The 13,556-nt window shown below is 37.5% G+C and overlaps 1 protein-coding gene across 1 annotated transcript; it reads left to right on the plus strand.

The window, feature by feature from the left end:
- The first annotated feature begins 794 nt into the window (after positions 1 to 794).
- On the plus strand, positions 795 to 12,971 carry LOC138090309 (complement factor H-related protein 1-like). The gene is made up of 4 exons (XM_068985793.1): positions 795 to 846; positions 8,518 to 8,691; positions 12,196 to 12,378; positions 12,763 to 12,971. The coding sequence occupies exons 1-4, from the start codon at positions 795 to 797 to the stop codon at positions 12,969 to 12,971; spliced, it is 618 nt and encodes a 205-aa protein (XP_068841894.1).
- Positions 12,972 to 13,556: the final 585 nt, after the last annotated feature.

Genomic DNA, 13,556 nt, shown 5'->3' on the forward strand with positions numbered 1-13,556 from the left:
AAGATAAAATATTATTTATACTTTTTTTTTCATTTCAAGTGAAACCTTGTGATTTTCCAGTAATAAAACATGGAAGGTTATATTATGCATTTAAAGGATACTTTCCAGCAAGTGTTGGTCAACAGTTTTCCTATCGCTGTAATCGGTTTTTTGTGACTCCTTCACAAAGTCCCTGGGATTACATGACTTGCACCCTGAAAGGATGGTCCCCAGAAGTGCCCTGCCTCAGTAAGTAAACCTCTTTAATTTTATGTGTATAAATCTTTCAAAGTGTGAAGAGACACTAGTACTCACTAGTGAGTGAGTACAATTAGGTCTTGTATACAACAGGAAGGCTGAGGAACAAGTTCTGCGAGTAAAAAGATCCAAATAGGTCTTCCTCTCATGAGGAGCTCTTCTTGGAAGTCACAGGAGAATTATAGAGACCTTACAAGAATATCTGCATCATTTATACTCATTTTAATTACAAAAACTAAAGATAAATGACATGGAGTATTCTTTTTTTTTTTCCTTTTTAACAAATGTGGTAGCAACTTTCATTTTTATTAAGTTATATGATATTTTAGAATACTAATGCATTGTCAGGTAAATACTATAAAGTTAATTTTTACTGTGCTCTTTTACCAAATATATGTTATTTTTCTATTCTATTGATTTTATGATCCTTAGGACAATGTACTTTCAATTATTTGGAAAATGGATATTACACAAATTCCCAAGAAAAGTATTTACAAGGTAAAACTGTAAGAGTCCGCTGCCATGATGGCTATAGTCTTCACAATAATCAGAACACAATGACTTGCACAGAGAAGGGCTGGTACCCTCCTCCAATATGCGTCCGCGTCGGTGAGTAAACTGGGCTCAGACCCCCGTATCTTCATAAGTTTCTAAGACTCAGCTGTATTATCCACTGATAAAAATGTTTAGATCAGCCTCTTGTTCTGTCAAAGGACCTATTTAATTTTATTGTTTACCAAGCATGTGTGAGTGTACCAATTCCTAGATATGTGTATAACAAAATAAATGTGCCTATTGATGGACATTAGTCAAGAAAATGAAAAGAACCACAGAGAAGAACCCTGTAATAACAGAGTGAGGTTAGAAAGATGGCAGAATAGGAGTTTTACTGTCTCTCCTGATACAAACAGTCACGCATGAATGAGAGCGTCTTTGTGGGAGGCAAGGCGTCTAGCAGAGAGATTACAGCAGATACGCAAGACCTGGCACCTCACAGAAGCTTAGAGGAACAGCCTCACCTTTTGTGTGTCGCCCTCCCCTAAAGTGGCACAGCTTAGTGCCGAGAGAGACCGCTCAGCATAGGATTTTACCTGTAGGGGAATAAGAGCATCTGACCAAGGGTGGCTTCCTCAGCTTCCAACACTGATGAGAAGGCGCACTTCTCTCTCCTCTTATCCAGGACACTGGGGTCATCTGCATGGCTGAGGGGTGCGTAGAGGCCAGCTGTACAGCATCCAGAGCTAGAACTCATTGAGGGACATGGATCCCACTGACCATGTTGGAGACACTACCAAGAAGCCCACCCTCTAGGCCTTGCAGACACCTTGCTTGTGGGTCCTGCTCACCCATGGGCACCTCAACACATCCACGTCCCCCTGCCCCAGGGCCAGCTCCCTGTGTAGGTCCTCACAGTGGTGTTCCAAGCCTTTGATCTGTGAGACATCCAGAAGCTAGTCTGACCCCATGGGACTGTGAGAAAGCACACAAACTCAGTATTCAGCATTGCCCCAGGGAAGCAGCCAGGAAGCTGTCAGCACAGAGACTGGCTTTGCTGGGTTGAAAGAAGCATATGAGCTTCAAAATTCTCTCCCAAGAGGAACTGAGATATGTGGCCAGGTGTATCCTTTCTCCAAAGAAGACATACGGATGGCTAACAAACACATGAAAAGATGCTCAACATCACTCATTATCAGAGAAATGCAAATCAAAACCACAATGAGGTACCACTTCACACCAGTCAGAATGGCTGCGATCCAAAAATCTGCAAGCAACAAATGCTGGAGAGGGTGTGGAGAAAAGGGAACCCTCCTACACTGTTGGTGGGAATGCAAACTAGTACAGCCACTATGGAGAACAGTGTGGAGATTCCTTAAAAAATTGCAAATAGAACTACCTTATGACCCAGCAATCCCACTGCTGGGCATACACACCGAGGAAACCAGAATTGAAAGAGACACATGTACCCCAATGTTCATCGCAGCACTGTTTATAATAGCCAGGACATGGAAACAACCTAGATGTCCATCAGCAGATGAATGGATAAGGAAGCTTTGGTACATATACACGATGGAGTATTACTCAGCCGTTAAAAAGAATTCATTTGAATCAGTTCTGATAAGATGGATGAAACTGGAGCCGATTATACAGAGTGAAGTAAGCCAGAAAGAAAAACACCAATACAGTATACTAACACATATATATGGAATTTAGAAAGATGGCAATGACGACCCTGTATGCAAGACAGGAAAAAAGACACAGCTGTGTATAACGGACTTTTGGACTCAGAGAGAGAGGGAGAGGGCGGGATGATTTGGGAGAATGGCATTCTATCATGTATACTATCATGTAAGAATTGAATCGCCAGTCTATGTCTGACGCAGGATACAGCATGATTGGGGCTGGTGCATGGGGATCACCCACAGAGATGTTATGGGGAGGGAGGTGGGAGGGGGTTTCATGTTTGGGAACACATGTAAGAATTAAAGATTTTAAAATTTAATAAAAAAATAAATAAATAAATTAAAAAAAAAAAAAAAAAAAAGAGGTCTGGAAAAGCCTCAAAATCCTATCAGTGACAGAGTGAACTTCTCTCCCCAAGGCAAATCTGTAAAGACTAGAGGAAGTGACTGCTTCTTTAAATGCAAACACAGCATGCCTTAAATGCAAAACGAACATGAGACTGTAAGGAACACAAAAATCAAGGACTATAACACAAACAGAAGAACATAATAATTATACAGTAATGATATCAAATAATGAAATGATGGATATTCACTAAACTTACTGTTGTAAACATATCATTATATATATAAGTCAAATCATTACACTGTGCGTGATCGGTCACTTCAGTTGTGTCCGACTCTTTGCGACTCCGTGGACTGTAGCCCACCAGGCTTCTCGGTCCATGGGATTCTCGAGGTAGGAATACTGGAGTGGGTTGCCATGCCTTTCTTCAAGGCATCTTCCCAATCCAGAGATCAAACCCACGCCTCCTGCACTGGCAGCTGGTTTCCTTAACACGATCGCCACATTTAACACCCCATAACCTGTGCAGTACATATTAAGATCTACTGCAATTTTTAAAAAATTGATCATTTTCCATAGCCCATGAAAATACAGATGATTCAACAGGCGGGAAGAACTTCACCTACTATCTTGAGATGTTTTATTGAAAATTAGTATTTTACATTACTTCTGGAGCCAGTTCATACCTGGTCCCACATAAAGCTACGGACATACTTGTCAGGTGATGAATAAAATAACTTACCATGAAACTACCAACAGAAAACATTTAGGGATAGTGTAAGACATTGAACTTTGATATTTACTAAATAACACATTAACCAGCTTCACTGTAATACACTTATTTTCTGAGTCACATTTGGAAACTGCAAATGAGGCAGATTTTAAACCTCAAATGGTGCAACTGGAATATTTGTGTGACTGTACCACCGAGAAAATCTAACATGCTGTTTACATTTTTGATTGAATCTCCTGGTAGAAATAACCTGCAAGGTCAGATACCTATAAATAATACCTTAATGAAAAAATTAACATGCTCACCTAAGGGGGAAATAAAATGAATTGTTTTCTATATTCTGAGTACTACAGTGCGAAAGGCCACTGAATATTGTTTATGAAGTCATGTGAATATGCTCATGAAAATGTCAATAGAAAATATGTCACAAAAAAGCTAGAGTATGACTCGAACATGTTTGGGGGATTCTTGTTTGTAATATGAAGAAACTTTGGGGAACAATGGTTATTTTCATAATCTCACATAGGGTGATGATTTTGCAGATTCAAACCTCATCAACTCCTATATTTTAAATATATTTTGTTGACTCTATTTCAAAGTCATTAACAATGCTGTCATGTTAATGTTTTAACAAAATTAGATCTAGGTAACAGGCATATCTCTTTTCACAAAATGTAGAATATATTCTTAATTTTCAGTGTAATGTCAGTATATTTAAATGCCAGTTCATTTAAAAATTGTTTTCAGAGAGCATTGAAAACATAAAAAACTGTTCAGTGAAAAACTCTGGGGCTGCAGTCCTGACACTGTCCTAAAGATTGCCAAGGGATTCTGTGCACATTTCAATCTAGGAGCCGTGGCTACAGCCTCTTGTACCTTACATCCCCTCAATCTCACTGAGGAATTATACACATCACTCACTGTGGTGTCCTTAAGCATTTGCCCAAAACATCATTAAAGAGTAGTTTTGTAAATTATGCATTTATTTTCCTGTTGTTTTGTCAGATCTTCTGTTTGGATCTTTTGGTCATCTTCTTCCTTCAACTGTGGTATTCTTCAATGTGTATTAATTCCACTTTTTTAAATTAATGAATTGGCAACAAAGTCATGAGACAGACTCCTTTACTCAGTATATCAAATTTTGTATATATTATGGCACTTATATGTAATTTATATATTAATGCATTTAATTAATTTTTGCATGTTCAAATCATTCTTTTTCTTAATTTCATTGGTTCCATATAGAATCACTTTTAATTCTGGCAATTTTTTGTGTTGGTGCTGGATTTATAACAAAATTAAACCTTCCTATTCATATCAGTAAATGTATTCATAATTCAGCTATTCATAGAAGTTGCAGTGTTTGCATTGCCACCAAGTTTTTTCCCAAAAAATGTCCTCTGTCCTTCCTACAATGTCTCTTCTAATAATTTACAATATATAACACTCCTTCTAAGATGATGGAATCTCAGCGTGCTTTTCTTTAATTACCCATAATTGGTTAGAGAGCACAGATAGTCTCTTTCATATATTGGTACTTTTGATTTCAAGTTCTTCCTTATGTGGACAGCTGGACACACATCAGCATGGTGATTTTATGACACATTTGTGCACTTCTGTGTGATGTCATGTAAACTCCTATAAAATCATTTATTACTTTCAGTTAAACTATCAAATATGACAAGAGTACATAAGTTAAATTTCAGAGTTAGTGAAACATAAAATCTTTCTTTCATTTATTCCTAGGTCTTCCCTGTGGACTTCCACCTTCAATTCAGAATGGTGCTGTACGTCACAAGAAAGACAGTTATCAATATGGAGAAAAAGCCACATACACCTGTGATGAAGGATTTAGGATTTATGGATTTGCATCTATAAGATGTTTAGGAGGGAAATGGTCCCATACACCAAAATGCATAAGTATAGTATATTTCATTTTATTCTAATACTGATAAATATCTTTAATTAAGAGCATAGATGGAAAAAAAAGAAAAAAAGAGCATAGATGGAACAAATATGAAACTAAGCAGTAATTCTAGAACTTTACAAGGCATCTTGTGAAAGTTCTGAATTCTAGTAGGGAATTAACAATCCTAGTAATAACAAAAGTTTGAAAACAGGAGCTAAATTATCTCATTTTCACATCAACTTGGGTGCAGTTTGGACATCCTCTGATAAACATTCTCAGATTTCTGGTCTTTGTTCCACATGACTGTATCACAGTTGACCTCTGCTCATCAGTCTTACCACTACTCAAAGTACTCTTAATTTATCAATCGGTTCTTTATAATACACAATTTTCTAAGACATGTGATGTAATTCAAGGTAACAGATTTTGATACAAGAAACAGAAACACATTTATAATGTAGGCGGCCTGCAATGGGAGAAAGAGTTTAAGTGTGAGAAGTATGCTCTCAAGCATCACATGAGCCCTATCTCTTTGAATATCACCATTCCCATGTTGTACTTCTGATGAATATAGAGACACTCAATGTGACTAGGTCAAGATGGCTGACATTTGTTTTAAGTTATAAGAGAAATTTGTACAATATTCATTGGTTTGATATGTACATATCTATTTTTTCTGGAATGTAATCATTGGTCACTATGTATTTTTAAAGATGGACTAAACTAATATATATTCCCTTTTTTTCAGGCACAGATTGTTTTAACTTGCCCAGCTTTGATGGTGCTGTACTCACAGGCAAGAAGAAGAAATCATATAGGTCAGGAGAAGAAGTGGCTTTTAAATGTCAACCATATTATCAGCTGGATGGATCCAACACTATACAGTGTGTTAAGAGCAAATGGATAGGAAGGCCAGTGTGCAGAGGTACTTTGGTAAAATTTTTTAATTTTATTATTAAAGCATCTTAAGTAATATAATAATCATTAAATGGCCGTAGATTATTCATTGTTCTTATTGTTGTTCAGTCAATAAGTCGTGTCTGACTCTTTGCGACTCCATGGACTACAGCACGCCAGGCTTCCCTGTCCTTCACTGTCTCCCAGAGTTTGCTCAGAATCACGTCCATTGAGTCCATCTCATCCTCTGTCACCCCCTTCTCCTGCCTTCAATCTTTCCCAGCATCAGGGTCTTTTCCAGTGAGTTGGCCCTTCGCATCAGGTGGTCAAAGTATTAGAGGTTCAGCTTCAGCATCAGTCCTTCCAATGAATATTCAGGGTTGATTTCCTTTACAGTTGACTGGCTTGATCTCCTTGCAGTCCAAGGGACTCTCAACAGCACCACAGCTTGAAACCATCAATTCTTCAGCACTTAGCCTTCTTTACAATGGCACACCACTCCAGTACTCTTGCCTGGAAAATCCGATGGATGGAGGAGCCTGGTAGGCTGCAGTCCATGGGGTCGCGAAGAGTCAGACACAACTGAGCGACTTCACTTTCACTTTTCACTTTCATGCATTGGAGAAGGAAATGGCAACCCACTCCAGTGTTCTTGCCTGGAGAATCCCAGGGACGGGGGAGCCTGGTGGGCTGCTGTCTATGGGGTCACAGAGTCAGACACGACTGAAGTGACAGCAGCAGCAGCACCCATCCATACATGACTACTGGAAAAACACATAGCTTTGACTATACTGCCCTCTGTGGGCAGTGATGTCTCTACTTTTTAATACGCTGTCTAGGTTTGATACAGCTTTCTTCCCAAGGAGCAAGCATCTGTAAAATTCATGGCTGCACTCACCGTCCACATTGATTTTGGAGCCCAAGAAAATAAAATAAGTCACTGCTTCCACTTTTTCCACTTCTATTTGCCATGAAGTGATGGGACTGGATGCCACAATCTTCGTTTTTTGAACATTGACTTTCAAGCCATCTTTTTCACTCTTCTCTTTCACTCTCAAGACTCTTTAGTTCCTCTTCACTCTCAGCCATTAGAGTGGTATCATCTGCATATCTGAGATTGTTGATATTATTCCCAGAAATCTTGATTCCAACTTGTGATTCAGCCAGCCTAGTTTTTCACATGATGTACTCTGCATAGAAGTTAAACAAGCAGGGTGACGATATACAGCCTTGTCGTACACCCTTCCCAATTTTGAACCAGACAATTGTTCCATATCAAGTTCTAACTGTTGCTCCTTGACCCGCATACAGGTCAAAAAAGTTATGTTTCAACATAAAAAGATATGGGATTGTGTTCTCAGTGTTTAGCGTTGTAGCCCAATAATTCTAAAAGCACATCCCGGGCACAGCAATCTCAGCATGTTCTGGAAAACTATAAGATATGCAAGCAGAGTCACAGGCTCACTCAGACCTGTTGAATCAAAACCTCTGGGGCTGCAACTCCGACACTGTTTTAAGGAATCCCAAGGGATTCTGTGCACATTTCAGTTTAGGAGTCAAGGCTACAGCCTCTTGTACCTTACATCCCCTGAATCTCACTGAGGGATGACCCATCACTCACTGTGGTGTCCTTAAGCATTTTCCAAAAAATATCATCAAAGAATAGTTTTGTTTCCCAGATATGTTTGGATCTTTTAATTAATATTCTTCCTTCGATAATGCTATTCTTCAAAGTGTGCTAATTCTTGATCAAGTTTCTAAAGAAGTATCTACTGTGTTTATTTTTCTAGGTGTCTTAAGTTACAGTTAATAAACAGAATGACTGTAAACCAAATCCTGATGATTTAAATCAAATCCATATGATCTTATTATTATGACTTTCTTATGGTTTATAAATTCATTGTGAATTTATTTAACACTGATTTTACTAAACTCAGAAAGAGTTGTCCAGAAAAGTTCTCATTTTCACTGGCCTGAAATCATGTATTAACCTGCTAGTGAAGGCTGGGGCAGAGATTTAAGGTAAAAAAGCTTAATTTGCACTGAAAAATATTGCTTTATCTCCTTTTCTTTAATCTTATATGTAAACATTGAATTTAGCAGTCTTTCATGAAAGATTACCTATTGAATTTAAGTAACCATGGAATATATTTGACATTAACTCATTGCCTTATTGTTCATAAGGATCATTATATTAGAAATACTTTTTTTTCAGATGTTTCCTGTGTGAATCCACCCAGAGTGAAAAATGCAGTTATACAAAGTGAGAGGCCTAGGTATCAAAATGGTGAGAGAGTACGTTATGAATGCATTGGAACTTATGACATTTTGGGGGATGTAGATGTGACATGTTTAAATGGAACTTGGACAAAAGCACCTCAGTGCAAAGGTAGAGTACCTTGTCTACCCACTCCTTGATTTAAGAGAAACTATTAGGAATAATATATGTTGATGTAAATAGATATTGAAGAAGTTCTTAGGGAATAATTTTTTGATTAAAAGAAAATGATGGTGCTTAACATCCAGTTCTTTTGTAGGATGAATAAATAATCTCACATATATATTTTATGAAATAGTTGACCAGATTTGAACGGTTGGAATCATGGAACATTTCCTGTCTTAAATATTAAGACAGTTATTTCTTGAAGAATAAATGTGTTAAAGATACCATAAGTACATTTGACAGCCCAAGGAATTTCACTTTGAGCCATGGAATAGGCAACTGGGACTTGATAACAGAATGTGGCCTCTTTTGGGCATCTTCACATATGGGTGATATTTAAAGGTATGAATGAGTTGAACTCATTCAGGGAATTAGTGTACACATAAAAAGAAAATGTCTGAAACTTGGCCTTAGGACACTTCAGAGTTTACAGTTCAGAAAGGAAGGGAATCTAAACACGAAATTGTAAGTTATGTCCAATTCTTTGCGACCCCACGGACTGCAGCACACCAGGATTCCCTGTCCTTCACTATCTCCCAGAGTTTGCTCACTCATCTCCATTGAGTCGGTGATGTTATCCAACCATCTTATCTTCTGTCGCCTCCCTTCTCCTCCTGTCCTCAATCTTTCCCAGCATTACAGTCTTTTCCAATGAGTTGGCTCTTCACATCAGGTGGCCAAAGTATGGAAGCTTTAGCTTCAGCATCAGTCCTTCCAGTGAGTATTCAGGGTTGATTTTCTTTGAGATTGACTGGTTTAATCTCCTTGCTGCCCAAGGGACTCTCAAGAGTCTTCTAGTTTATCAAGTTAATTCTTGCCTGGTGTGAATTTTTGGCAAATTCTCCTGAATATGTTTTCATGTTTAAAACAGCATACAGCTTAGCATACAGTTTTTGTGTTTAGCTGCCACTCTGTCTTTAAACTGAAGTATTTAGACCATTTATATTTAAAGTAACTACTCTTAGGGCCAGTGTCTGCCATTTTACTATTTGTTTTGTGTGTGTTTTCTCTGTTTCTCATCTCCTTTTCCTTTTCTCCACTGTGGAGTTTTGAACACTATAAAATAATTTAACTGTGATACATCTGCATTGCTTTCGAGTATATGCTTTCTCTGCAGGGCTTTCTTAATAGTTGCTCTAGGTATTAAGGTAAACATAGGTAGTTTATCAGTCCCTACTGTTGCTGATATTTTATCACCTCAGGTGAAATGTGGAAACCTTATTTCCATTTAGATTTATTTACCCTCCCCACATTTTTAACATAAATTCCTTAAATATTCCCTCAACATATACTAAGCACTATATCAAATGACATAATTTTGCATGACCATGATCTAATAAAATCATTAGGGAAAAGACAGTCTCATTATATTTACCCCTGAATTTTTAAAATCAATTCTATTATTTTTCGTTCCTTCCTAAAGTATCAATCCCTTTTCTATTTTCCTTTCTATCTTAAGAATTCCCTTAGCAATTCTTTAAGTAGGTCTGCTGGTGACAAACTCTGTTTTCCTTTGTCTGGGAATGTCTTTCTTTCTCCCTTTAATCCTATAGGATGGTATCACTGGACATAGAATTTGGGGTTGACGATTCTTTTCTTCCAGGATTGGAAAAATGAGGTCACTTTTTCCTGGCTCTATTGTCGTGGATGAGAACTCTACTGATGCCTGGATCCTTTTTTTTGTATAAGTATTGCATAATATCTATCTAGCTGCTTTTGAGATTTTTTTTTTCCTTTGGTTTCCAGCAATTTAGTTATGATGTACCTTGACATTAATTTATACTGTTTGGGTTTATACTGTTTGAAATTCTTCAGATGTTTTAATATGTAGACTTGTGCTTTGTGCCCTATTTGGGAAATATTCAGTCATTATAGTTATTTTTTCATCTCAATCCCCTTTCTTTTCACCGTCGGGGTCTCCAATCTTTTACTGTCTTCCTTTGATTGCCTGAGACTCTGTCCATTTTTTTTCAGTCTATATTCAAAGTTAGTCTGCAGTTAAGCTTATTTATCCTTCTGTCCTCTGCAGTGTATTATTGAGCCTATCCAATGTGTTTTTAAAATTATATCAGTCTATTTTTTTAGTTCTATAAATTCAATTCCATTAAGAAAAACCATTTACCAATTATTTCAATATCTGTGTCATCTCACTGTTGTCTTCTATGGATTTTTTTTTTTTCTTTTGAGGCTTTCCAGGTCCTTGGTATTATGAATGATCTGTATCCTAGACTTTTGGGGTATCATGATTTTTGAGGCCCTAGATTTTATTGGAATCTTTCATTTATCAGGCCTCCATTACTGCCATGCAGGGTGCAAGTCCAGGGTTCCCACCTGGCCTCCACTGACTCAAGGAGAAAGGGCAGAGGTATCTTGCTTCCCAGCCATGTGAGTGGAAGTCTGGGCTCCTCGCTTGGCCCCTGCTGATCAAGGCAGGGAAAGAGTTAGTCTCAGGTTTCCATTATGGTGTATTTCTAGAGTAAGTCAGTATTATAAAAATTCTTTGTCTTGCTAGCTTTCTTCGTTTCTGGGCTCCTCCAATGTCTCAGCAGTAAAGAATCTGCCTACAGTGTAGGAGCTGCAGGAGATGTAGGACTGATCCCTGGAGGAGGGGGTGGCAACCCACTCCAGTATTCTTGCCTGGAGAATCCCACGGACAGAGGAGCCTGGCGGATTACAGTCCATAGGGTCGCACAGAGTTGGATACGACAAGTGACTTAGCAAGCATACACATACCACTTTCTGGGCCTCTGATGAAAAAGATGAAGTATTTCTTGAGAACTTTTCTTTTTTTTTTTGCTTGAACTTGTTACCATTTCTGGGTTGTTGTCTCAGTGGCTTGACCAAGATACACAGAAAGCAAATTAAAACCCAAGCCACTGTCCGCAATGTAATTTCTTGAATCTCAAGGTCCCTAATCAGATTGACATATTCTCTACATCTTTTAAAATTTTCTGTGTTGGTTTTTATAGTATGTCAGGATATTTAATTAGCAGAAGGAATACTTCACAGATGTAATAAGCATCTCAACTTGTCCAAGAAAGGAAGTCCATTATTCAAATCTGTAACAGTTTTTTTTGTAACAATTTGAAAATCAACAAAAATGACTAGAGATTTAAGACACTGCAGTATGTTGTACCTAAGGACAAAAGAAATGTTATTTCTCTTCAGTATCCATCTGCCTAGCATACATTCACTAAGAAAATGTATTTTAATACCAGAACCCTGCACAGAAGACATATTTGTGAATGTGTGATGTTTGGTTTCAAGTGGGATAAAAGTAAAACTTAAAAATGTGCCTTTCCTGTTAAGTGATTGGATTTTCTTCAATAAATCATTTCTGTCATCAGAAGTCACAACTCTTGATATTACATAGTAGGCTACATTTTTTTCCTTTATTTTAAACTGTAGGGGGTGGTGGTTTTTCAATAAATCAAACAACACAGATTTTAGACTCTCCAGGAAAATGTGGGCCTTCTCCAACAATAGACAATGGAGGCATTACCTCACTCCTCACACCTGTATATCCTCTGCGGTCAATTGTGGGGTATCAGTGCCAGGCCTACTACGAGCTTCAGGGAAACAGAAACAATGTGGGTGAGAATGGAGAGTGGGCTGAGCCACCAAAGTGCTTGGGCAAATGCCTCAGTCTGCTCGTGGATCCTGGGGAAATCTTTGTACTGGGCATGAGGCTTAGCTGTTTATAATAGAGCTTTCATGGACTAACAAACCATTCTGTTGCATGCTTGATTACCAAATATTGCTATGTGTAGACATAAAGTCTGAAAATTCTCTGGTCAGGAACAATAGCAACAAGAGTAATAATTACATTAAATATAGTACCTCATTCTAACGTTTAAAATGATGAAACCTGCATAATAGATTTTCAGTGAGTTGGTTTGGAAAAGGTTTGAGAAGGAATTTTTGGACTAGAATAGAAGATTCTACTTGAAAGCTTGAAATTCTGTGGAAAATATGTGTTCACTATATAATGTTTTATGTTTATATTTTTATCTTCAGAGACCTGTGAAATTTCAGAAGAAATGATGAAAAAACATAACATACAGTTAAAATGGACAACTTCAAAAAAACTTTACTCTAAAACACAGGATCATATTGAATTTATATGTAAACGTGGATATCATCCAGTGACACCATATCGTACATTTCGAACAGCTTGTCAGGAAGGAAAAGTGGTGTATCCTCGCTGTGGGCAAAACACTGGTTAGATGCAATTGTATGTGCATGCATTGAGAATTTTCCATTATTAATCCAATTCTGTTTATTTTATCAAGTATTGTTTAACTCATTTTGATTCACAAATCAAATGTGCTGGGGACGACGAAATTATACTCAGGAAGACTAATGCATCACTTCTTTAAAGCACCTCATTAAACTTGGCAAACCAAGTGCTATGTGTCCTGTTGATAAAATACCTGAGGAAGGAATTAATGCAATCACTTCAGTGCCTCTTCTATAGATCAGTTGCCTAACTTTCTCAAAGATTTCTCCATAACTTCTGAGGTTTTCTGAGACTCCTTCAGGAGAAAAAGGAAAAGAATCCTTGTTGGTATCTTCAAAATATCATTTCCAAACATGTAAAGAGCGAACTATGTCATACATAACCATTTACAATATGCATATCTAGCACACAGTAATTCAAAGAAAGAGGAATTAGAATCCAATTGGGTACATAATGATTATAACATGACATTAAAAGTGATTACAGTGATTAAAAACATTTGACATCTATAAACACACATGCACATAAACACACTATGCTTTAAACACTGAATGCATTTTTAATAGAAAAA

The sequence above is a fragment of the Capricornis sumatraensis genome, chromosome 14 (genome assembly GCF_032405125.1).
Source record: "Capricornis sumatraensis isolate serow.1 chromosome 14, serow.2, whole genome shotgun sequence".
Lineage (NCBI taxonomy): Eukaryota > Metazoa > Chordata > Mammalia > Artiodactyla > Bovidae > Capricornis > Capricornis sumatraensis.